The 27,779-nt window shown below is 31.8% G+C and overlaps 1 protein-coding gene across 1 annotated transcript; it reads right to left on the reverse strand.

The window, feature by feature from the left end:
- Positions 1-826: 826 nt before the first annotated feature.
- Positions 827-27,775, reverse strand: LOC140445099 (vacuolar protein sorting-associated protein 26B-like). The gene is made up of 8 exons (XM_072536917.1): positions 27,562-27,775; positions 27,321-27,464; positions 24,578-24,791; positions 23,049-23,232; positions 19,870-20,045; positions 8,502-8,666; positions 3,642-3,950; positions 827-1,048 (listed from the first exon to the last, which is right to left on the reverse strand). Exons 1-7 carry the CDS (start codon positions 27,562-27,564, stop codon positions 3,649-3,651), a joined length of 1,188 nt encoding a protein of 395 aa, XP_072393018.1. The 5' UTR covers positions 27,565-27,775; the 3' UTR covers positions 827-1,048; positions 3,642-3,648.
- Positions 27,776-27,779: the final 4 nt, after the last annotated feature.

The following is a 27,779-nucleotide window of genomic DNA, read 5'->3' on the forward strand; positions in this document are numbered from 1 at the left end:
GTGATATACGTGCTGTTTTCATTTGTGCTTCAGCATATTTATTTGTCTGATCGACTATAAAATTTATAACCTCATGGTCAATAAACAAACAAAATGTCTCGTAAGCCGGTATAATAAAGGAAAATCTTTGTGACGACCCTCGTACAAATTCCAATTGGGTGTATCTGGAACAGTGTTCAATTCTGGTTCTGTTACTTCTTGCGAATTGTCATTAGCGTCATCTTCACTTTCTTGATTTTCTTCAGCTTCAAGATCTTGCAGTATTGATTCCATGCTTTCTACAGATTCTTCTAAATCTAATTCATGATCGGATTCCCAATTTGGGTCGTTCAAAGAATCGTCTGAGTCGTAGTCTAAACATCTCACATCACTTTCTTCTAGTAATGCTCTTAATTCGTCTATTGACAATCCTTTACGCTTAGACATGATTTTTCTTTACGTACGATGTATTCACGACCGAATTCAACCTTGTACCGACATATAACTGCATCGTCGCGCATATACGGCTGACGTGGCCCTGAGCGATGAATCAATGCTCACAAGGCCACGTCGGACATATTTGAGCGACATATTTTTTAAGTAACATCAAGGGCTGTTTCAATCAATTTAGGGTTCTCTGAATGCGAAATCGCTAAAAGTAATGTCATAAAAACAAATACACGAAAATATACGCGTGGTCCCCAGAATTTTTTTTTAAATAGCTCTGGCAATCAATGTGTTAACTACTTTTTTACCTTCAAAGTTTTCAAACTATTATGTTATGCAGCCATGTTATTCCCATTTTAAGTTTATACACCAACAATGTAAATAACAATAAAACTCTATGTTCAGTAACTTTTTTTAATCAGCTAGATGAGAAATATACAATAAAATTAAAATATGTAAATTAATAATTTGCTTCATATACAGAGACAGTTCAATATAACTGTAATATTATAACAATTACTTTATTTACAGGATACGTGCACATTCTTCTCAACACTCTCGCCCTTGAACATAACCACTTCATTAACTCCAACAATACTACATCACATTTCATCCAGTCATACTGAAAAATAAAATTAATTAAATTTAAAATGGTTTATAGACTCACTAATAATAATTTATATATATATATATATATATATATATATATATATATATATATATATAAATATATATATATATATATATATATATATATATATATAATATATATATATATTTATATCATAGTTTACCAATGGGTTTTAAAAAAACTTGTTGCTTTTGCTGTTTCGATAAGGGTTTGGGATAAAAAGAGCCCCTTACCCTATTTCCTAAAAACCATTACAGTTTTTGTTTCCGTGGTTTTAATGTCAATTGTAAATTGTTTGTGTAGTGTTGTTACTGTCAGTGTATTGCAACGAACATAAGTTCTGTTGTGGAGGCAAGAATTGTGGCGGCGTATGAAAATGGCCACGGTCAGCGCGAAACGTTCGTGTAACTGTTGAGTGTGCAAAAAGAATGGCGGCGGTACGAAGAGACCGGTCTGCTTACCCGAAGACCTGGTTCTCGTCAAGGCTGAATTACAAAAGCTAGATATGACCGCTATGTCGTTTCTAGTGTTTGAGAAACCGAACGGTCACGACAGTTTCCCTTCGAAATCATCTGCAAGAAGTGAGAAATGTAAACCTAAGTCAATTGATAGGTAGGAGACGACTTCATGCTGCTGGTTTATCTTCTCGAACTGTAACTCGACCACAGCTTTCCCGTGAACAACGAATTGACAGGTTGAATTTTGCGCGAGAACACTTGGCTTGGAGAATACGGGATTGGAGTCATGTATTGTTTTCCAATGAATCGAGATTCTGTCTTACGGGCTCAGATAAACGTGTAAGAGTGTTGCCGAGCGATGGATCAATTATGGCATGGAAAGGCACATATCGTTTGACGCTCGCACAGAGTTGGTCTTTATCGAGAATGGGACATTGACTACGCATATGTACCTGACGTAGGTTCTATTAGACAATGCTTTACCGCTTATAGTTATTCTTGGACACGACGCAACAATTATGCATGTTATTGCACGGCTCCACACTGCTCTCATAGTTACTGAGTATCTTGACGAGGTTCAAATCACGCGATTTGTTTGACCTGCTCGCAGTCCAGATATCAATCCCATAAAACACGTTTAGGATGATATAAAGAGACATTTATGCAGTCATTTGCCGGTCCCCAGAAATTCAAGAGACCTTCGCGAGATATTGGTGCAGGAATGGAATAATCTTCCGTAGAATGTGATTCAAAGCATGCCTCGTCGCTTGCAAGCTGGTATCACTGCCAGAGTGTGGCAGTGATACCAGCCTGTATTTTTTTGTTAACTATGTCTTGGGATTATTAATTTTTATCGCTTCGAGTATGTATGAGTGTTTAAAAGACTCTTTTAGTAACAAATTTGTGTGGGGTTGGAATATACATTTTCTTTTAAACCACTTTATTCAAGTATTAATTATACATAATCTCTCTCAAAATTTTATTGGTTTTTAGTTAAAAGCGTTCTAAAGCATATTTTTTTTTTTCTCATGTTTTTAGTTCTCAGTTGCCAGTTATTATTTGTATCAATATGCATTCAGGCGTGCATATTTGTAGTTTAGTTCCGATTGAAATAGTAAGAGATTCTTATTTTTTTCGTTTATTTATAGAGTCCGACTGGCAATTCAATTGTTGCCGTTAGTATTCACACACAAACTTCTTCTGTCATGTCGCGGCCAACCGCCCTTATCATTATTTTGCTGAAGAGGCAAAGATATTGTATTTCTACATCTAGAGGGCCACCTGTTTTTTACCAAGTCTATGGCCCTATCTTTAAATGTCAACAAACTATTGTAAGTGAAATATTTTATAATGATAATGTTTTTTTTTGCTGTTAGGGACAGTAACTTATCATTTTTTGTTAAATTTTCTTTTAGTTTTTATTTGAGTATGTTACTAACATGTAACATTATAAAGTTAATTTTAGAACAATACAGAACAATGGTCAATGATATTCGTTCAGATTGTAGTCAAATATTCATTTGATTATGATTTTTTTGTTGAAATATTAAAGCTTTGATATAAGTAATTTCCGTTTTTTGATATAAGTTATTTATTATTTAAATTATATAAGTGACTTCAATCTGTTTTAAAGTATAAGATTATTGATGACAATATGTGCCATTATCAGTTTTTTATTAATATGCAAAATAATTATAAAGGCTTCCTTCAAAAAACTGTTTTTAAAAATGTTATCTTCTTTCGGCAATCTCTGCTAAGAAGATTGACTATCATCATGGCAAGTCTGATCCTGGAGGCTTTTGCAACAGTAACAGTTGAATAGAACTGCAAGCGAACTATTCCCAGAGGTTTCTCATCCAAGACATTTTTGGTTATACAATTTTCAAAATTTGTATAATGAACTTTTTTGAAAACGATTTCCGCGATGGAAATCGAAACGTCAAACATTTGTTGTGATTTTAATTACAATCAATAATTGTGGGTTAATCCCATATTTAAATTAGACATGGCACATGAAAGTAGTTTCAGAACCTTGATATTTATAACGTTTATATCTATAAATTATTATATATTTATAATTTTTTAATTAAAAATTTCTTGTAATAAACCGTGAATTTTCTACCTACATTTATATCACTCTAAATTATCATTTCCACTATCATTCTGGCCATCCCCAGCTTCCCGGGTCATATTTTGTATGAGATTTTCGGGGCTTTCTGTTGGTGATGAAACTCGTTGGTCAAAGGGATCTGACGAATCATTGAGCTTGTCATTGGATTGTGAACTAGGCGCCCGTAAAAAGTCCTCCTTTACCGTCTTTTTGTCGCTTTCGTCAGTCTGTTGCTGCTGTTGATACTGTTGAGCAGTGTTCTGAAGATTCTGGGTACCTGCCATTATGGCTGGACTCTGTAGGTTTGGCTTCCGCAATTTGTCACCTAAAAATAATACAGTTTAATGTACACCATGCTGAGGGATCGTTACGATGGTACTATAGTTATGAATAGATCCTTCTTGTAGAGTAACAAAAAATTACAACCAGATACGAACTGCATGCATGGGGGTTATATTTTAAATTACAGTTGATATACAGGATAAATTCTAATCAAGACCGCGAATGATTTCTATATTCAAAAAACAATTAATTTCTGTGTAAATAAAAGGAAGGAAAAGGGCTACTTCACTTGGTTGAAATACGGATTTTGAAAAGGATTCCAATTTTGGAGGCACCATAAATTTTCCGACATTATGTTTCTCTTTCTTTTATTTGTACGGTTACTTTTGTTATTGTTCTTCAGATTATCCTGTTGTGCAACCTTTTTGCCACATGTACACTGGGCCAGTTAGAAATCGTTTACTTCCTGGTATCTCGTCTGTAGTGCATTTTGAAATTAGATTCAAGAAGCCTAGGCTTTCGCGGCCGGTGTTTGATAATGGTATATTGTTTTCGGAGTTTATGGGAAGTGATCTAGAAATATTTCTGTATAAACAAGAATACATTTCTTAAACCTTAAGTTATATATAAAGTATATCGAAAACCAGTGCACACTGACCGTTACTTAAACAAGTGAAATTTGTACACCTAAACAAAAGAGTAATAAAAATCGTAACGGATCATGCAACCCATACATGCTAACCTGAATCTTTGAGGGACAAATAAAAACATATAGGAAAAGCGTTGTTCCAAAGGACTTCAAACGATCAATAAGAGCGAAAAAAGTTAACCGAATAACGAAAATCAAAAAGTAAATGTTTTTACCGTATATTAAAAATTTGAAGAATAGGATTGGCAAAGTATTAGCAAAACCTGACGAAGCTTTGTGTACATTGTAAATGTAAAAAGTAATGTATCGAACACAAGAGGAACTGTCGACTTGATCACTGCGAGAAATGAGCCTTGTATTTACAAATTCAAGTGACAGATGTTCATAATATTTAAATTTGTAGAAACACTACACAGGCGTCTCGCTGAACAAGATCTGCATCCTTACAAACGTAAATCATCGTAGAAGTAGATTAAAATTTGCCACACTTTAAGAGCACCTTGACTGAAATGTTCACGACTGGGAGCACGTGTTGTTCACTGATGAACCGAGGTATTGCTTATATAGCTCAGATAGACGTGTGAGAGTTATTCGACGGCCAAAAGAACGATACGCACAGTGCAACATACGACCTATTACTTTATTCAATGGAGGATCTGTAATGGTTTGGGGAGGAATATAGCTTACAGCGCGAACGGGCCTTGTTGCTTTACGAAGAGGTTCCTTAACAAGTGAAAGATATATTAGACATTTTGTCTAACCATGTAGTTCCATTTGCTCCTTACATAGAAAATAATTTTCTTTTATTGTATGATAACGCTCGACCACGTGTTGCACGTGGAGTCCGTGAGTATTTGGACGAGGCTGGAATACAAACCATGAACTGGCCATCCTGTATCCCTGATCTAAATACCATAGAGAATTTGTGGGATTTTTATTAAAATTAATAAAAATTAATAAAAATAGAAAATTTAAGAGATGACTCCATAAAATCATTATATCAAAAAAAGGTCCATAAAATCATTATATCAAAAAAGGCTAGAACAGAAAATACAAATGGAGAATATCGAAAATGAAAGCAATGTAGAGACTAGCTGGAGAAAACTTAAGAAAAATATTCTGGATGTTGCCCGAGAAACCCTTGGAACGAAAATAATAAACAAAAAGTGGTCAACGAAAACACCATGGTTTACATTAGAGGTTAAACAAAAATGTCACCAAAAAAAGAAAGCTTTCCTAAAATATAAGTCAGAAAAAACTAATGAATCATATGAAGAATATAAAAGAATAAGAACTGAAACTCATCAATTGGTAAGAAAAACAAAAACAGGGAATACTGGGAAAGATTCACAAAAGGACTAGAGATGGATTTATATGGACAACAGAAACAAGTATGGCGCTTCATAAGACAACAAAGCGAAATGAAAGAACTAGTTGAAATAGAACACATACAAGAGGATACATGGGTGGCCATCCTGACAGAAATGTTTAAAAAACAAAACGAAGAACCTTTACCAGAAACGCCAAATATAATAACTGAGAAAAAGACCGAAATCTCCCAAAACGATGTAAAAGAAGGAATAAACAAATAAAAAACAGAAAGTCACCAGGAGAAGATCAAATACCAAATGAACTCTTAAAATATGGAGATGATCACCTTGTACCAGAACTGCAACTTCTTATTAATAAAATAATCACCACGAACAGAATAACAGATGAATGGAGGAGAGCGATCATGGTGATGTTCTTCAAAAAAGGAGACAAGAAAGACCCCAATAATTATCGAGCAGTAAATCTATTAAATACAACACTCAAATTGACAACAAGAATAATAGCGACAAAAATAAACGAACGAATATCTCTGCAAGAGGAACAGCAAGGATTTCGAACAGGAAGATCATGCACGGATGCAGTTTTTGTAATAAGACAAATAAAAGAAAAGTCGCTGGAATACAACAAACCAGCATATATGTGTCTGATAGATTTGAAGAAAGCGTTTGATAGAGTAAGAATTCGGGACGCGATACATTTATTATATGAAAAGGGAATATCACTGGATTTAGTAAAAACCATTGAGAATATATATAAAGATAAGATATAGAGGAAATAAACGCGTGGACCAAAAGAAGAAAAATGGAATGGAATCAACACATCGAAAGAATGACAGAAAATAGAATAGTACGAATAGCAAGAGACAAATCGCCAAATGGAAGATCATTGGGACGACCGAGGAAAAGATGGTCAGACAACGTCAATTGAGGCTAAAAACCGAAGTAAAACTTGCATTAAGCCTATTTATAAAGTAGGAAGAAGAAGAATTCGTGGGATATTATCGATCGCCAACTCAGGAGCCGACAACCACCACCTGTCTCTCTTGACGACATAGAAGTTATGGTGAGAGAACTTTGGGATGCAATTGATTAAGACCAAATACGCCGCTTGATTTTAAGTATGCCTCGTCACTGTGAAGAAGTAATTAGATGTAGAGGTAGAAATACTAGTTATTAAGTGTTGTTAAAAATCATTAAAATCCAATCATCTGTTCAGAAGAAAAATAGCTTCAAACTTATGATACATTTAAGGTGCTGCGTCAATTTTGGGTAGTAGTATATTATTTATACTTCATTAATTCTTGTACATAAATATACCAAGATGGTATCCTGTGACTTCTTGAAATGTTTGATTATTTCGTTCATTACTATATTAAAAATGGTAGATTTAGAGTTCGGTTTATTGTAATTCATGTTTTGATATTGCTTTTTAAATGAACCTGCACCTAAAGATAGGTTCATTAAATTTGATTCCACTTTCCTCTGCGACATTCTTCTAAGATATTTTCTACTTAAGCTATCTTAGTAGATATTGTGTCGGCCGGTAATGCAGATCCAATGTTTATCCACAATGGCATCCGACCGGATGTGCCTGTCTCTCCCAATGAACCCACAATTGCTTATCTTGTTAAAATTTTAGTTTATTCTATAGCGATGACTTTTTCCTCTATACCTGAAAATTTAATTATTGATTTAATAGACAACCAGAGCGTTTGGTCATTGTTTATTGTAATTCATGTTTTGATATTGCTTTTTAAATAAACCTGCACCTAAAGATGGGTTCATTGAATTTGATTCCACTTTCCTCTTCGACATTCTTCTAAGATATTTTCTACTTAAGCTATCTTAGTAGATATTGTGTCGGCCGGTAATGCAAATCCAATGCTTATCGACAATGGCATCCGACCGGATGTGCCTGCCTCTCCCAATGAACCCACGATTGCTTATCTTGTTAAAATTTTAGTTTGTTCTATAGCGATGACTTTTCCTCTATACCTGAGAATTTAATTATTGATTTAATAGACAACCAGAGCGTTTGGGTTGTCATTAGATTTGTTGTTGCCCTTCTAATCTTTGTCATTTTTGTCTGAGATGTACTTTTAATATTGATTAGATTTTTTTGTTTGTTTTCTATTGCTTTCAGTTTTAATCTGATCTATTTCTATATTTCTTGAAAATATAAAACATTAAATTATCGTTGTTAGTTGTAGTTTTTCCATGCCCTTTTCTGTCCTCTCTTTAAATCAAACTGCATTGTTACTGTGAACTTTTTCCTGTATTTGAAAAGTAAATCAACAGATTTTAAATCAAAATTAAAGTGCTTATAAAATAAAAATTCAATTTTAACTCCTTCATTGAAATAGTGATGAGGTGAAAACACTAAAAAATATTATAACTGGTTAGACAGTAAAAAAATAAGAGATAAACAGAAATTTGAAATTTAAAGTAATAGAACTGTTCTACTGTGAAATTTTATGTAAGCAGGTGTAGATAAAAATTGGACGTGATTATTAAAATTAATATTGAATAAGTATTAAAATTAAAAAAAAGTAAAATTTAATGCTGTAGATAGAAGTTCAAATTTTGTTTTAAAATAATAATATAAATAACAAACCCTTCCGCCATAATGTAATTTCTTGTTGCTTGAAATATCTTCTATCTTCAGTATCCATTAATACTAAATTTAAAAAGTACCTGACAGAAAACTTTTTATTTATATCCCTCATCGTCGGAGTTAAATCATAACCTGCCAGAAATACACGTATTGGAATACTTTCACCTAGAAAAGAAAAATAATTTAAGGTTTAGCAAATATTAGTGTTTAAGAAATTAGCGGTTACTTCGTGGTACTACTTAGCGGAACTGAGTTTCTATAAGAAAATAATCTCTGGAAATTAAAAACAGTGCTGTGTTTAATGATATATTATTAAATATCAGTAAGTTTCCTCGTCTAGTGCCCGACAAGAAAAAGGAAAGAACAAAGTCTTTTTTTTTTGACATTTTGGTGGAAGGATCTTAAATGCAAATAAAAATTTTAAATTGCAACGCTACCCCTTTTCCACTAGATTCCATCTCCCAATAACACGCTAATAAACAAAAAATTCGGTAGTTTTTCGTTGTATAGTTTGAAAAACGACTCATTGTCGAAAATCGGTTTTGACACATTCATTATGTCGAGTAAATATTTAACTTTGATTTAGAATAATGTTATTTATGCTCTCCAACTGGTTATTATTACATTACGACGTATATATAAAAAATCATTGCTACGATTTTTAACTATGAAACTATTCCTTGTTCGATAATGTCGATAAAGATTATCCAAGTTTTGAAATCGTCGTGCTGAAAAGATGAGAAATCCTTAGAAATTTGTTACCCCCTTTACATCTTTTTGTCTTATGCGGCAGTGAGCAGGGAATCGAGCAGGGGAATTGGCAGCTTGAGTATGTAAATACGTCGCTCGCGCTGCCATTACTCATGCCACTGCCGCTGCCGTACGCTCCCTTCGTTGGCGGATTTTTTAACGGAAGTCAAAGGACTTGCAGTGCAAGCGACAGTGGCTGTTTACATGCTGCTTGTCGGTGCACGGACTAATTTGTTTATTGTTTGGTCAATTTTTCGTTAACTATGGTTGAGTGGAGCAATGACCAAGTGCTGAAGTTTTTAGAGGTATATGCTAGCGAGAGATTGTTGTGGGATTCTTCACATAAAGACCACAAAAAAGCACAATGTACCCGATGCGGTTTGTCCTTTAAATTTAAATTTTGTCCTTTAAAACGATATTAATTGCTTTACAAACTTCCTGCACAATCAGCAAAATTGCTGGTGATGATACTTTCTTACTTTAGTCTGTTTTTTATCATGGGCTCAATATTCGGAAGCAAAAATTCAAAATCTATGCATGGCATTCTGCAAAAGTTAAAATTTTTTCCAGATTCTTCACAAGGCAGTTCATTGAAAAAGTTTGTCATATTTCCTCTGTAAAAAAATCTTTGAAGCCATTTTCAGATTATTATCCAAGTAAAGGAAGAATATGCGTAGATACGAAGATATATGCGTAGGAACAAGATCCATAGACCAGGTAATGGCCTATAAATACCTAGGTCATGAGATTCGCATAGGAAAAGATAACCAAACCGTTGAGCTTCTCCGTCGTATAAGACTGACTTGGGCAGCCTTCGGCAAGCTGAACCATATTTTCAAATCGTCTGATATACCAATATGCCTTAAAAGAAAAACGTTTAATCAGTGTGTTTTGCCAGTGTTAACTTACGGTGCGGAAACGTTGTCCATGACAAGGAGAACAGTTCAAAAGATCCGTGTGTGTCAAAGGGCGATGGAGCGTGCTATGTTAGGCGTTTCACTACGAGACAAGATCCCAAATCGCCAGCTACGACAAAGAACAGGAGTGGCTGATGCAGTAGAGAGAGTAGCAACACTGAAATGGAACTGGGCAGGTCACGTGGCTCGAATGACAGATAATAGATGGACAAATCGGATACTGGAATGGAGACCAAGAGATGATGCCTACCGAAGCAGAGGTCGTCCACCAACACGTTGGACTGACGATCTAAAACGTTGTCATAGGAATTGGATGCAAGAGGCACAAGATCGAAATAGATAGAAAATTATCAGGGAGATCTATGTCCAGCAGTGGATAAGCGAAGATTGAATGATGATGATCCAAATAAAAGACTTTTCCGACATTGTTTTTTCTACCTCATTTGTTTTTAAAACTTTAAGATAATTTTGTAAACTTAAAACACAAAGAGCTGTCGCCGCAGTCGTCATTTCTATGCCCTCCATTGTTGATGGTAGACTGTTGCAGCACTGTCGTAGCTGTATGTAAACAGTCCCTTGCCTTAAATGCTGCTGTGGAATTATTTCATGACTGTATTTTACAAAACAGTCATAAAAAAAATATATGTAGTATCTGACATACCCCATAATATTTTCACGTATTACGATGCGAAAGTTTTAGTTTTTTATATATTTGTTCATCAGAATTATCTGAGCTCTCCGAATGCCATGGATCATCGATAGAATCATCATCGTCTTCAAATTCAAATTCACTTAAATTTTCAGCTATTATTTCGAGTTCCCTTGCTGAAAGCACTTTATTTTTTCTGTTAGACATAACTATTGAGATAGGTGCACGATAACTACTCTTCAGACTGCAATAAGTAACTGGTGTCAATTCAATTCAAACAAGACAAAACATACACTTGTCGAGGTCATTGATATTATTGTTGCCAAATTATTTCCCCAAATTTCGAACTAAAGTTAAAATGAAGTCGTCATAGCCAAGTCTACTGGAACATCCATATAAATGCACAGTTAACGCGCTTGGCTGATGAACACAGATTTTCAAACATTGGATATTAGTGTGTATCAGATATATACGAACGGGTTCATGTGAAGTTTTTTTGTGTATCTGATTTAATACATATACATAGGGTTTAAAGTGTTCAAGACATTATTATTTAAGTAAATAAGTGTAATCTAGTTATTAGGAAAAAACATAAAAGACAAATATAAGGTTATGTAAAATTAAAATAAAAACTAATGATAATAATAGAAGAAAAGGACAGATATAAATAAAAATACAAACAAAAACATTTAAAGTCAACAGATTGGGATAGTGGTGTTATGTATGGTTCTCATGTACGCATATACTTGGCAACGTTGCACTTGGTAAACGAAACCACAAGTGACAGCTGTGACATGACAACCAGACATTGACAACACACTTGGGTTAGGGACTACATGTGAACATTAATAATGCTAATTTATATATCCTTATAAAGCTTAATAAAACCTATCGTAAGTAGCTTTATGTTATATTATGTCCCACAGTCCTAAAGAGGCATACATTACAAGTGGGAGCATGCCTTAAACATGAAGACCTAGTCCGAAAATTTATGTTTGAAAAATTTGTAGGGCAAAGACAATGCAGAAGACAAAAAAACGCTTCCTTGACGACGTGAAAGCTGATCTACAGGTATTGGGAATAAGAAAGTGAAGAACACTGGCCCTGAATAGGGAACATTGGAAGGATCTTTTAAGGGAAGCAGAGGCTCATCTAGGGCTGTAGAGCTATAAAGAAAATGAACTTTTTATTTAAACGCAACTCGCAGTATAATCAAATACTAGGTTTATATAAACTTAAAAAGTAAAAAAAAAAATTACGTAACCCTAATAACAGAACTGATTGCAGCAGATCTTGTTTATATACCATAAAATCTAAAAAAAATCGATTATATATTTAGCTCAGCCTATTGCAATATAAATAATTACTAACAATTTCCCTTAAACCGCCCACCAATATGATTGGAAAGAATCTGACAACGTTACAACAAAATGTTAGATTACTTAATATTTATAACAAACCGGGGGCAATTTGAAGAATAATCACACTATAACCCAACATAAGATGGTTAAATAGTAGACTTTCGCATGAGACAAGCTCATGCGAAATATTACGTGGTCGTTTGACACAACATGAATCACATATAAATAAATATTTTATATCGCCCCCTTAGTGCAACAAGTAGATAACTCGAAATTCATAGTATTAAGATAATCCACTTTAAAGATTGAAAACGCAAAAAAATTACACTTGGTAAATAATCAAAAATGTTTATTATTCATATAGATATGTTGCATATCGAACTATAATTTTTTAATTTTGGAGACAATTAAGTTCTATGCCTTTACAGAATTTGATTAAAAACCTAAAATATTTAGTTGTTGCTGAAAATCTAGGCATAAAAAAAGGTATCCATTTTTAATCGTAAGCAATTAAACGCAAATCACCTACTAAATTCAAGTTTATCGGAATAAAAAATGAACAAAAGTAGTTTAAATAAAGTTAACACAACTCAAATGTCAATATCACTAATGTCACTCTCGGAAACGTCCATAGTATAAGGCCTTTGACGTTGGTCTCCTTGAAACGATAGACTTTCAAAAAATGTTTGATCCAGTGCTTTAATAATAAATAAATAGAAAAACCAGATTTAAAGCGAAAAAACATTGGTATTTGAAATAATTTTCAAGTACTAAAGAAGAACTTTTAATCCCTATCGATTATAAAGCCCTCCTCTAATTCCTACTGATTTGAAGTGCTACTGTTAGTCTCTGAAATCATCGACTAAAGGGATACTTTGTCCCCAAAGTACATAAATATAATTACATAACCTCACTTTATAAATTAAATTTGATTTTAGTTGTATCTAAAAATAATGTGCCGTACCTTCAACATTTTCGGATTGGTTATGAAGCATTTCCAAAATCTTCATTCCCCTTGACGTCATTTTTGCATCAATACTATTTAAAAACCCTCGTTGAAAGAATTTAGCAGCACAAAAATACACGTGTTGTTTCAAGTACACAACTAGATAACTAATAGCAATTAAGAAGGTGACAGCGAGTAACTCAGTAATGTTAGTGCTACAACTAGATATCTAAAGATGTCTAGTAATAGAAAGTACATTTTGGAAGTTATCTATTTTTGGCCACTCTTTAAATGTTTTGACTGCTCGTATAATATATATCTAGTTGTTGCATTAAAAAGAGCATGAAAAATAGGTCAGATTTAACTGGATAACTGAAAAGGCATAAATTTCGAGTTATCTACTTATTGCACTAAGGGGGCGATATGTAATAACAATTTTAGAATCTATGCCGCCAATTCTCATCAGTACTCAAAGCATGGGGGTTCAAATTAAGGGTTGCGCCTTAGATTTCTTATCACTGTTCCAGCTGAAATTACGGCGTTGCAAATATGCAAAAAGATTAATCTATACATCGATCCGAAACTTTGTGTATGAATGCCCTACTGTGTCAAATTGCCGAGAATGGGAAAGTTTTCCAAAAATAAAAAAATTTCTTTGCTCCTGGTATCAATACTTTTGTACGGCATTATGTCGCAGAACATTATTTTTGTATTACCTACCTAACTTATAATAAATGCTCTACAAATATGTTTGACAAAAGTCCTCTCCCTCCCAATGAGTGGTAAGGTTATCTTACCTGTGACTCACTTGTACCGATAAAAATTGACGGCATGCATAGTTTCTAAAGTTGTTGTTATTACATATTGTAGTATTGTTTTATGTGTTTTAATTCCGTATCAAAATGATAAGTAATTTTTAGAATTATATTTAGAAAATGTTTAACATAATATTAATCTTTCTAGTTTGAAATTTTAGAATTTATACTACCGCATAAATATGACAGATCTAGAAATACATACCGCTATTTTTAAATAAACATGTTGATATACGATTATATTGATTTTTAATTCTGCTTAGAATTATAGAAATATTTTGTATAAGCTACCAATCTATATTTTTATAATTTCAATTCAGGGTTTCATTAACAATTATTGTTGACTATTATAGTTTGTAAATATCCCAACTCATCAGTAATATTCTTTGACAGAATATTCTTTGTGTGTAGAGGTTTTCAAGTGTGCGTTTGTAAATGGACAAGGTATAAATCTTCAAAATCTGGTCTCTGCCAAAAATTTAGCAATTTTACCATTTTTTGTATAAATCACTTAAAGGAGCATCTCAATCAGATTGCAATGAGTAAACAGGTCTACGGGCTATTTTTGTTAAAGCTAAATTGTCCAACATCTAATTAGATTAAGATTTTATTCAACATTGCAGTAAATTCTAATAACTAAATTACCCCACTTTTAACGCATACAAAAAAGATAAGTATTTCAAAACGATATAGAAAGTTTTATTGGATGGTACCTTACATCCAATCTGTCTGTAATTTTACGCAAAACCTAATATTTAATATATGTACAAAATGTTCCATTAAAAAATAGCAAACCGCAAAGCGAGAAGTAAACATTTAAACGTCTGTATCAAACACAAAGTATAAATTTTTAGATTTCAAATACAATTAATACAAAGTTTATGTGAAATGCCCTGTATTTATCTGAGAGTGTAGAACTAAATGCATTTTAAATAATTGACAATTATGAGGCCATACTCAGTAACAAGCAATCTGTTCATTTAGTTCAATTTAAAACAATTTAATCAACATAATATGACGAGAATGTATTAGTGTCAGTCATCAATATTAATTTAAAATTTATCCAGTTAAAATGTTTAGATTTCTATGTAAATGAATAGGAGTGGTACAAACTGATAATAATGGTTAACGACTGCATTGAGATATTCACAGATCCTAAATATTTTATTCCATCACCTTCCATGGACTACAATTCTTTCATACACTATGGTTTAATATATGATATTAAATGAATGAGTGCATATAATCTCAAAAAATACAAGGTTGATAATAAAGACGTATATATACACTAGTGGCCAAAATTCTGGAAACTTTTCAAAAATTTTAGTTTTGTTATCAACATTCCTCTTTTCACAAGACTTATGTTATTTATAAGTTTATCTATAATTTTATTACATCGTTTTATGCTTCTACTTAATATTTAACATCTATTTTAAGAGGAAAAATCCTCTAAAAATTTAAAAATAAATAAAACAACAGCCGTTAGCTATTAGTAGATATATTTAAAAAAAATGGTACAATGATTATTATCAACAAAATTAGAATTTGGTAGGATAACCTTTGTTTTTTAGGACGGACTCAATTCTGCGAGGCATGGAGTTGACGAGACGAGCCAAATCTTCTGGTGTAATAACTCTAAACCAGTTTTGAATAATGGCTTCTATCAGTTCTCTCTTGTTGCTTGGGTTTCGGCGTGATACTAAGACTTTCAGCCTTGACCATAAATTTTCTATTGAATTTAGATCGGGACTATTTCTAGGCCAAGGCAGAACAGTAACATCATGGTTTAATACCGTTATATCACAATACGTATCACGTAATATAACAATACCGTTAATATCTTTTGCGGATCTGCGACGATCTTCAAAAGAAAGTCGGCATATTCTACGCACATCGTAGTGACTAAGTTTGGGTTTTCTGCCAGATCTTTTTGCTGATTTTGTCGTTCCACGTTTGTAAACTTTCATTACACCTGATTTTGTGGCGCCACCACCCAATTTGTTTGCTATTTCTTGATAAGTTTAACCTTCTTCTCGAAGGATAATTGCTTTGGCTCTCTTTCCTGGCGACCATTCAACACGTTTTGGGTTTCTGGTTACCATTTTTGTTGAATCGGCGCTGATGAATTCCTCTCCGACAATTAAACAACATCACCTTAGTAACAACTACCTGATGTCACTAATAAACACTGGAAGCCGCACGAAACTGTACTAAAGGCCACCTAACCGCTTCCAGTTGAGTTGTTGACTGACTAGCAAAACCCTGACGCAACACAGTATTGCCAATGTTGCCATTCACAATTCTCGGATTTTCGGCGTTTTGCTTGAATCTGGTTCCATATTTTATTAAATAATGATGTTAATAAAAAAAAGAGTAAGAAATACATAAAATATTATGCAGGAATATAAAACAATAAGATAAAAATGTAATTGTAATGGTAAACTGTATAAATCATGATCATGAGACGAGTCTTGCTAAAAAAACGATAATTTTTGTAAAGTTTCCAGAATTTTGGCCACTAGAGTATATATACAGTATACTCCCTCTATAACGAACACGGTTATTACGAGGTTTCGCTTATAACGAGATACATTAGATGTCCCGTGAAATTTCTATTGAACTATAACCGTCTATAGCGAGGCAAATTTGGGTATAACGAGAGAAAATAAGATCCAAAAACTTGTTTTTTACGTTTTTAGTCTGGTCGTGGCTATAAATAAATACCTTTTCAAACAGCCCCTCAATAAACTTAACTGCAGACTGCAATAAACTTCTTTACAATGAATAAATACAACTGTTTCACATCTTAAGAAAATATATGATAGAATGATACTGGACCATTTAAAGCAGTTAAAAATGACAGAGTTCTTAAAATTGCAGAAGCAATAGTTTATGTTATCCTTGAAAATACGATTTATACATTATGTAGTTGGAAAAAAATATAAGTACAGATTTTTTGTTTTAACGTATATCATTGATAATAAAAGTAAACAACTCTTTAATGTTTTAATATATTTCATTGACAATAAAAGTAAATAACTTTTTTTCAAAAACGCCATTCAAACAATATTTATTAGCATCTTATATTGCTCCGAATGGCTTCACTATAGGAAGTTAATGGTTTGAAAACTACAGATTCATATGTGTGCACAGTATTATGATTGTCTGATATAACGAGATCGGCTTATAACGAGGTAATTAGTCTGTCATTTCAGTTCTCGTTATAGAGGGAGTCTACTGTATATATGTATATATATATATATATATATATATATATATATATATATATATATATATATATATATATATCCGAGCACTATCCACATCAATGCTCAACATGTTGTCTACAATATGTTGACGATACATTCCGGGAAATACCCTAATGGGAAAATCATTAAAGAAAGGATGAAGGAACAGCTGCGGCCTTCACAAGAACAGTGTGGTTTCCGTGGAGCACGCTCATGTACTGTCAATATATTTTCAGATAGAAAAAACAATAGCGTTTAACGCTGAATTGCACAATGTATTCGAGGACCTCCGAAAGGCCAGGATTGTGTCCTAGTCAACAACCTGTTGAAAACAATGGAAACTCGCGGAAACAACTTTACGAATGACTTTACAGTGAATGTAAAATAAAAGTCGGAAAAAACTATTCAGAACCGTTTGAAGTCGCTTAAAGTCGATAAAGGACTTTGACAAGGATACTGCCTGTCACCAACCTTATTTAGACTATATAGATGAAACACGAAAAACTGGAACAAGAAATATGGACAGATGGAAGTAAAAATTGACGACAACTATATCCATAGCCATTTGTTTCCGATGCCATAGCCTTTATATAAGAAAAGACGAAGTACATGCTATTGGAAACACCGAGGGCCAGACGGAATAACCAACGAGCTTCTAAAACACGGAGGAGAAAGTATAACCCTAGAGATGACAAAACTTATACAAAAACTAATATTCCACTGCAACATACCAGACGCATGGAGAAACAGCATAATGATACCAATATTCAAGAAAGGAGATAAAAAAGAGCCCAACAATTATAGATGTAGAAATCTACTGAACACCGCACTTAAGCTTACCACAAAAGTCCTAACCAACAAAATCTATAAACTAACAACTTTATCAGATGAACAACAAGGATTCAGATCCGGAAGATCCTGCGTAGACGCCGTATTTGTACTAAGACAAATCCAATAAACCAGCATATCTATGTTTTATAGACCTGACAATGGCTTTCGATCGCATCCAAGTCGAAGACGTCTTATACCTATTGTATAAAAGAAACATACAAACCATCGAAAACATCTACTTCCATAATCGAATACAGGCAAAGATAAATGAAAAACTAACACAGTGTATACCAGTACAAAGCGGAGTCAGACAGGGTGACCCATTAAGCTCACTTCTCTTTAATATAATAATGGACGAAATAATAAAAGCAGTACGTAAAGGTCATGGTTACAGAATGGGGAACAAAGAAATCCAAATATTATGTTATGCAAACGACGCCGCATTAATATCCAGACAGAGAGAAGAAATACAACATGGTATTATCAGCAGAAAAAACCAAATGTATGACAACATCTAAAAACCCACTACGATGTAAAATCGAAATTGATGGGAAAATAATAAAGCAGGAAGCAAGGTTTAGATATCTGGGAATATATATAACTAGTTACGGCGATGTTGAAAAAGAAGTACGACAACAAAGCTTAAAAGCAAGTAAAGCGGCGGGATCTCTTAATGACACTATGAGATCTCATTAGACCTATATTAACATACACGGCGAAGACAAGACCTGACACATCTAAAACATGACGACTACTAGAAACAACAAAGATTAAAATATTCTGACGAATATCAGGGAAAAGTCTGTTGGATAAGGAGAGAAGCGAAAACATAAGAAGACATAAATGGATGGGTGACAAAACGAAAACAGAAGTGGAACGAACACATTAGTAGAATGGCACAAGCTAGGATAGTATGAATAGCACGAGATAAGTCACCAAATGGACGAAGAAGTATTAGCAGACCAAGAAAAAGATGGTGCGAAAAACAATTTTCAGGAGGCTAATATTGAAGAAGAAACAGGCTTTAATGCTTACATACAAGAAGGAAGAAGAAGAAGAAGGAACACCGCAGAAGACCTGGAGTTGAATAACAACTCAATAAAACAAACAAAAGAATATAAATACTTTAACGGGAGTAACTTTAACAAATACTTTAGCAAATACAGAATCAGATGAAACGGATATAATAAATAAAATAAAGAAATACAATAATATGACAATTATACTCGATTATATGGAGCGACGATATTACAAGCAAAACTAAACACCAAATCTTTAAAACAGTAGTGGAAACTTGCCCACTTATGGCTAAAAGACGTGTGTGATAAATATAATGGAAAATAGAATAAATGCAATGGAAATGATGTTTTGGCGAAGAAGCTGCAGATTAACACTAATGGACAGTGCAAAAAAAACGAATTAGGGAACTAATGAATGTGAAGGTGATACTAAACGACGAATAGAAAAAAGAAAATTACGTTGATACATATGTGAATGGTGGATGGGACAAGAATACCGATGGGAGCTTGAAAATGAAAAGCAAACAGAAGGAGCAAAAGGGGACGTTCTGGATTACAATGGAATAGACAAAAACAGAAATGGAAAAAAGAGACCTCACTGAAGAAGATATATATGACAAGGAGAAATAACGATTGGTATGTGGTAAATGTCAAACAGAATATACTGTGTAAAGCCACAGATAAGTAAGTAAGTTTCTTTAATTACGGTATAATTTCCGTTCAATATTGTACAATTGTTCAATTTCAAATAAATAATATTTAGTAGTTCACCTTTAATAAATAAAAATCAAAAATAAATCACATCATGCGATAAAGCTAAGTTACAACTCACCTCTAACAGGTGCTCCATCCATAATTTCATATTTAGCTATAGTTACATTTTCAGTATATGTATGTGGACCAGACCCTGTGGTTTCTTTCTTAATGATAGCGATTTCCATATGTTTTATTTTTATTCGAACCAATAGAAAATAAATTTTTCCAACGATAACATCTTTTAAATGGTATCTGTAAAGAATTTTAAGTTACAAAAATAAAAAAGTTTGTCGAATTTTCGTAATAAACACACACACACACACACACACACACACACACACAGACACACACAGACACACACATATATATATATATATATATATATATATATATATATATATATATATATATATATATATATCTATATATCTATATATCTATATATCTATATATCGGAAAAAGAATTTAAGGAAGGTTCGCATTTTGAACGGTAGGAAGTGAGAGAAACTTATTTAATACGATATAGCGATACTAATAGGAGGGGCCACAAAACCAATTCGTTTCATAGCCATGTTTCTGTAAGAGCAACGTTGCCAGGTCATCGAAGTCAGAAAATCGTATGTTGTTCAAATTATGGTATTTTATAGAAAGGATTATCGTACTTATATTCTATTGAACAACAAATTAATAAAGATAAATAAACAAACAAATATAATAAACAAACAAATTATTTAAAAGAAAAAACTTAAGTAAAAAAATTTTCATAACTCAGTTAATGTGAACTAAATTTTTTGCAGTTCATCATCAGCTTCTTTATTGTATAAATTGGTTGTATTAACAGTTTTACCCATTATTTCTGACAGTATAAATTCGACACAACCCTTTTTAAGATAAAGTGATTGGGATGAATGCATAATCCTATATAAAGTGTCTGTTACCAAGCGGTTTCTGTCCATTAAATTTACTTTTAAAAATTGTCTCTCACAACTTGCATTTGAATGAGGTACACAGACAATGCAAAGTCAATCAAATTAGCAAAGAGATGATTACCGTCAAAATGTTTTCTTTTTGACCCACTTTAAAGTAGAATTCATCCAGATTTTCGAATTATATTGGAATATCCTGGTATTGTTGAAGTTTCCTCCATTCGTCATTGATCTTTTGCATTGTAACATTGTACACTTTTATTTAGAAGGTGTATCTTGCCCATGACTGTATCTGCAAAAATTATTTCAATTCATCGTCAAAATTGTTAATATTTTGCGTCACTCTAATCCTTGATACATGTTGTTAGTGTTGACAACTTTTGTAATATCTTAAGGAACATTAGTTTGTATCACATACTGTGGGTCCATGTAAGAAAAAATGCATTTAATTCCACAAATTTTGGTACATTCAATTCCAAAAAATAGATAAAAAAGTTCCCTTTCTAATTCATCCATTAATTTTAATTTTATCCTGCTTACCTTGTGTTAACAGTTTAGGTTTGTAATTTTGATGTCTCTACTAAGTAGAATGCTAGTATCCACTTAGTAGATAAACTTTCTGTATCCATATATTCAAGGTGTCCAATTAAGTCGATATCATATGGGAACCCTTTTTTATTTTTAGTTTTATGAAAAAAAGATGTTCTTTATAAAAAAGTTCTGAAAATTTAAAACCTAGAATACAATCATCAGATATTAAATTTTTTCAGTCATATACGCGATTTGTCAAAAAATATTAATTTTATGCAAGAGTTATACTGCGTAAGTATATGACTGAAATAATTTTATACTTGATAATTGTATATTCTTCTAAATTCGCAAATTTTTAAGACAAGGAGACACATATTTTATCAATATACATTATTATACATGCTCAAAGATGAAACATTTACTACCCTGATATGATATCAGTTTTGACTAGTTTTTTGATATTGTAAAATATACCATTAAAGCCGTGATATGTATGCATTTCTGATATTATGATGTAATTTAATAAATTACATCTTTATAATTTTAAACCTCATAAATGTAAAATTAAATTTAAAATAAATTGTGTGGGCACATACCTTTTGTTTTATCATTATCATACACAATAACACTATTGTTTTTTATCATTAATTCAATCAGACAAAAATAAGGACAAAATTATGGTAGCACGAAGTTATTGAAAAACGTAGTGATGTTCATATTATAAGTTTTTAAATTATGGCGACTCATAGAATTCTTACTATTATATAATATTTATGAAAAAGTAGATTTAAGATTATTACTAAAAAATAATCACTTACTACCAAATACAGAATTTAAATGTGTTACCTGCCATTTGGACAAAGTGTATGATTAATATATTCCAAATAAAGATTTGATTATCAGTATCTAAGAGTACATTTATAATGTCAGTGTGCCAAAAGTACATCGAAGTACTAAGTATATATTACAAAAATGATTTTCATATCTACAGAGTGAACCTATTACCAGAGTGAACCAAACTTTTTCTAAATAGAATGCTCTACAATATGTTATTTAAAATTTGGATTAAGCTCATTTGATTCACTATTTTAATATTCTTAAGTAGTAATATTTTAGATAAAATTATGAATAACAAATGTATGTATAGTAAAAAAATCAAAGAGAGATGTGAAAGATGTGTTATTTTACATGAAGCTTGAAATTTCAGATGGTCATTATATCATAAAGAGTTCTTGTTTTGTTTAACAGTATTCACGTTTTTCTAAACCAACCACAGTCGAGATATAAGGATATGTGTTTTACTACAAAAGAACTTTGCAATTTTTGAGAAGAGTAGCAAAAATGTAAGGGGTCAAATTGATGATATTAAACATTATATTGAAATAGTTTGTCGAACCCAAAGAAGAAGAAATAAACACAGGATATGAAATATTAAACAGATATAAATTTTCTTTATGATATTTTGAAAGCAGTACAAAAACACAAACTTGATTCATAATGAAATAAATATTTCGTTGAAAAGAAAAATTAACTTCTATAGACAGATTTTGTTAAAAAAAAATATCTGTATCTGATGAACAAAAAACAAACTGCCAAGTTAATCTCAACAAGCTGTTTATGTCAAAGTTTGTCAGTTTTATGCCAGAAATTTCCAAGTAAAATATTACATCTCGTGATTTAAAAGTTGAATTAATTTTTTTTTCAGTTTGTGAACATACAAACAGTACAAAACAGTACTGATTGTAAACAGCTCAAAATAATGCTCTATACTAGGTTTAAATGTATAATTCTTACTTACTTTGATTTATTGTACTCAAATTCAATGTGGAGACAGTCTTCAATGCCCACTTCCATTTTAATGGAGTTATTCATTTCTGGATAGCTGGAGAGTGTATGAACAGCTATGTCAATTTCCTTCATTATATCAGCTAATCTTCTGATGATTGTCACTCTCAGAAAATATCTTAATCTCACATTAGTGCCTAAAACAGTGCTTAATTTCAGTCAAGTTTCATAGGTGTAATTTTGGTAAACATTCTCCAATGAACAGAATGATTCTGAGCGGTTATGAAATACACCTTGATTTATTACTTACTAAATGCTTGGAGAATGTTTGCAAACAAAGTGTAAAGTGACTCTTGTAATTTTTTCAATTTGCAATTTACTATCTTTCTATTTGTTACATGTACTGTTTTTTATTTATTGCTTGTATATTTTTTGGTTCAATGTATCATTTTGTAATATGTTATACATAATTGGGTGGCACCCTTTAATAAATAAATAATGAATAAGCAATATTCCATCAGCATAGCCAAATATATTACTGAAAATTGACTCAGAAGTTTAAACTGCATTAATAAAAATAAAAAATATAAATGATAAACTGATTTGTTTTAAAAATTTCTTCAGTTTGTATTCTTGAGTTTTGTATTATATTTCATTTTTCAACAGTTTAGTATGTTACAACACATATAATAGTTATTTATGTACCAAGGGTATTAAATAGATGTTTATCCCTAGAGGGTGACGATGTTACAAACCCGAGGGCCTCTGCCCCAAGGGTTTGTATGTCTCTTGAGGGCATATACATCTATTAATACCCGCGGTGCATAAAAACTTTTATGTCATACTAGTTCGTTATTGCATCTAAAAATAAATATGTTCTAAAAAATCAGAAAATTCAGATTTTTTTTTATTTTATTTTTATTTTGACAATATATTTACTAGTAAACATTCTATCGCACGTGTTATGTTGCCAGGCTACGGAAATCTTATTATCTTTTTGTTTGTATCTTTACACCCATGCAGGCCATAAAGTACACTTTATGCCCGTGCGGGCATAAAGTGCACTATTACGTAGTTGGTAACTAAGCAATAAAAACACAATAATAAACTAGTATGACATAAAATAAATTTGATAATAGATAAGATATCAGTTAACTTTGAATAAGTCTTTACTTAGAATTTGAAGAGAAAAGAACTCACAGGAGCAATTAAATAAAAATTAAAACCAGTTGAAAACGCATACACAAAAAATGGCATTTATAGGGAAAGGGAAATATGTTTCATAACATAAGTAGTATCCACTGCTAATTTATAATCATTCTAACTGATGTTGGATCAAATAACAGATATGAATGGTCTTATCAGGGTTTTTTATATTTGTCATTTGGTTTTTCTTGTATTGGTATCAGATCTTAGATATTTAATTAGTCAGTAAAATTGCATCAAATAATTTTATTTTGAAATAAAAATTAATGATATAAAAAACTAACAGAATTTAGTTTTTATTATTATAAACTGAAATATAATACACAGTATACTCACCTGTATAAACTTCAAAGGGTTTTTCTACATTACTAAATTCAAAAGGATAACTTGAATGTGCAATCATATCACCAGGTCTTGCAAGCTCTTTAACTAAAGATATGAATTCGTGATGATTTCCTCTATCATAGAACATTTCAATTTGACCAATAAATTCAATCTTAATGCCTTGATGTTCTAATTTAGTGCCTGGTTTCTTAAGACTAACATTCACCTGAAAAATAATGTTTATAATAATCATAAATTAAAACTGATGCCATGCCTCAGCATCTCCCCAGGCCTTCTTCTCCTTCTCCTTCCAGAAACTAGCAGATCAGTGATTCTTCATATTGATTGGGGCATGCCCAAACCATCTTAACCTATGCTCTTATTTTGGCATCAATTGGTGCAACCCCTACATTTCCCCAAATATACTCATTCTTAATTTTATAATTTTTTGTCACTCCACTCATCCATCTAAGCATCTCATTTCCGCTACATGCATTCATTATTCCTCTTTCTTTTAACTACACAACATTCAATTCTGTACATCATAGCTGGAACTATTGCAGTTTTCTAGAATTTTCCTTTCCGTTTCCATTCAATCCTTCTATCACACAATATATCACTCACTTCCTTTCATTTTATCATCTAAGGTTATCATTTTATTTGTAGTGGGTGGTAATTCTATCTTCAAACGAATATTCCAAATTCTATGTAAGTATTTGTCCTACAAAGTTTTAAACCTATTTCATTAAGAACTTATCTCCACTATTCCAGTTTTTTTTCTAAATCGTTTTCAGTATTTCCTATATACACCAGAGAATGTTACCCTGTAATTTCCTTGTTATCTGATCCAATAATAATGAGAACAAATAAGAACTAAGCATTGAGCTTTGATGCAATCATACTTTCACACTACTTATCCTTGTAAAAATATACTTATACTTGAAGGTTTAAAGATTATAAATCTTTTTGTATAATCGTAATTAATTTAGTAGTTTAAAAAAAAAAGAAATCCCAAAAATCACTAATTAACATATTTTTCCAACAAAAAATTGCAAATAACTCGAAAAGAAAGCATTTTTCGAAAAATTGTCAGATAGAAAAACTATTTATTTCGAAGAGATACTCCTAAAAAAATTTTACTCAACATTTGAACTTGAAAAAATATATAGAATCGAATAAAAACAGTTTAATATGGCAGAAATGCAAAAAAAAATTAGTAGGTATATTCTGTTTCTAAGCGTCTTTTTAGGGGTAAACTGCCCGTCTATATATTAGGCTATAAGTGTTCAAACTGGTGTGGGTGAAGGTTAAGAGAGACGCAGGAATAAACTTATAAAGTAGTATACTGTAGCTATACCTGAAGGCTACAAATAACCACATATGATGATGATGAAACAGCTGAAGTTTTCACATGAATAAAAAATGCTACTAAAAACATTGAACTTGTGGTTAATACATTAATACATAGAAAACTAAATATATGCTGGCATTGTCAAGAATTCAACAAGATACTACATGAAACCTTCAAAACACAGTAAGAATATTACAAAAGAAGAGAAATTTCTAGTAAAATAGCAAAGAAAGAATCAAATTTTTCCATCAAACCATCTATTATGGGTATAAAACCATATTGTACTTGATTTTCATATATAAAAAACAAGCCTATAATGCAAAAAAGTTAAGCACATATTTTAGTCGTTTAAATATCTAGGAATATCATGAAAGAAGAGAAATTTAAAGTAAAATAGAAACCAAATAAAACAAAGGATCTATTGTCTACAGAAATGTTTAACCTAACACACTCTAAATAAAAATTAGAAGACACAATGCGAATAAATGAAATAATGTTAAAAAAATGAACATACTACTAACGAAAAGTAGAATCACAAGAAAGATAAGAGACAATCTAAAGACCACTAATAAAGTCAAATTATATGCAAAGAAAAATGAAAATAAGAATTTACAAGATATTAATGAGCACTACTGTACATACAAATGTGAAACCTGAGTATTGAGAAAAGCTGAAATATATGTGTAGGAAAGATCTCAAAAAAATGTGAATATATGACAATGTAAATGTAACAAAACTTACAATTCACAAAGAGTACTAGTTGGTCAGCTAGGTGAATAAATATAATGAAAAATAAAGAATACCAAAATGAATCAAAAATCAGCATAGACGAGAAGACAAGAGAGACAGTAGCTCCCTTGTCTTCTGACTGACAAGTTTAAGAACTCAATGATGAACTAACTGTTTTCTTTCAGAAGATATTTGTTGTTATCACTGGTTGTACTGTGGCCAATTGGCTTACTGAAGGAATTGTGGAAGAAGAGTTGAAAACTAGAGCAATACTTTATACATAAACATAAATAACGATTAGAACAGAATAAAAGAAAATGGAGAGAAGTAATAAAGAAATGTAGGAAATAACTCTAAAATTTGAATTTTTAGTATACATATACGAAAATGCCATCAAGGCCTGCTGAGCTAAATAAATAACTGTTCTAGAAGTATCCCAGTCTCATACTTTTTTGTCAGACCAATTTTATTAGGTGATTGTCAACGTAATTTTTTTAATAACAAAGAATTTATTGTTATTCACAGTACCTACTTAATCACTAAAATATATGTATTCTTTAGATGATTCTGAAATTACTTATTTTTTTATTATTATAGGGGACCTACTTACTTAAATTTAATGAATTTCAAAACAAAGTAAACCTTGGGTATTTCTCAGTTTGAACAGAAACTTACCTTTCCTGATATTGTTTCACCATCATAATACAAATACAATCGTTCTTTCTTGCCATCTTCAGTTTTAACTTCTGCAGTTTTTCTATTATCTTGTCCATCTAATGTAACTTCTATTTCGGCTGATTGGCCAAATCCAAAAAAACTCTAAAATAAGGCATTATTTACAATTAAATAAAAACATTGAATAATCTCTGGTTACTAGCAAGAAATAACCTTAATGAAATACGCCTACTTTACTTACCATTATATTTCCGTAAAAAATATAATACCGCTATAATAACAATTTAATTTTTTTCAATATAATGTAAAAACAGCGTGGTTTTAATTAGACTAATCATCAAAGAAACTTCATTTCTAGATATTTTGAACAAATAGTAAACCTTCCAACAAGGATATTAAAAATTACTATTGAAAATGGCTGCCTTTACATCGAATCTGATTTACATCTAACCACATTCA

This window comes from Diabrotica undecimpunctata, chromosome 7, assembly GCF_040954645.1.
Source record: "Diabrotica undecimpunctata isolate CICGRU chromosome 7, icDiaUnde3, whole genome shotgun sequence".
NCBI lineage: Eukaryota > Metazoa > Arthropoda > Insecta > Coleoptera > Chrysomelidae > Diabrotica > Diabrotica undecimpunctata.

Coding starts and splice junctions, on each gene's coding strand:
- LOC140445099 (XM_072536917.1), bottom strand. Junction 24,792..27,320: donor GTGAAACAATATCAGGAAAG/GTAAGTTTCTGT, acceptor ATTATTTTTCAG/GTGAATGTTAGTCTTAAGAA. Junction 3,951..8,501: donor AATTACATTATGGCGGAAGG/GTTTGTTATTTA, acceptor TATTATTTTTAG/GTGACAAATTGCGGAAGCCA.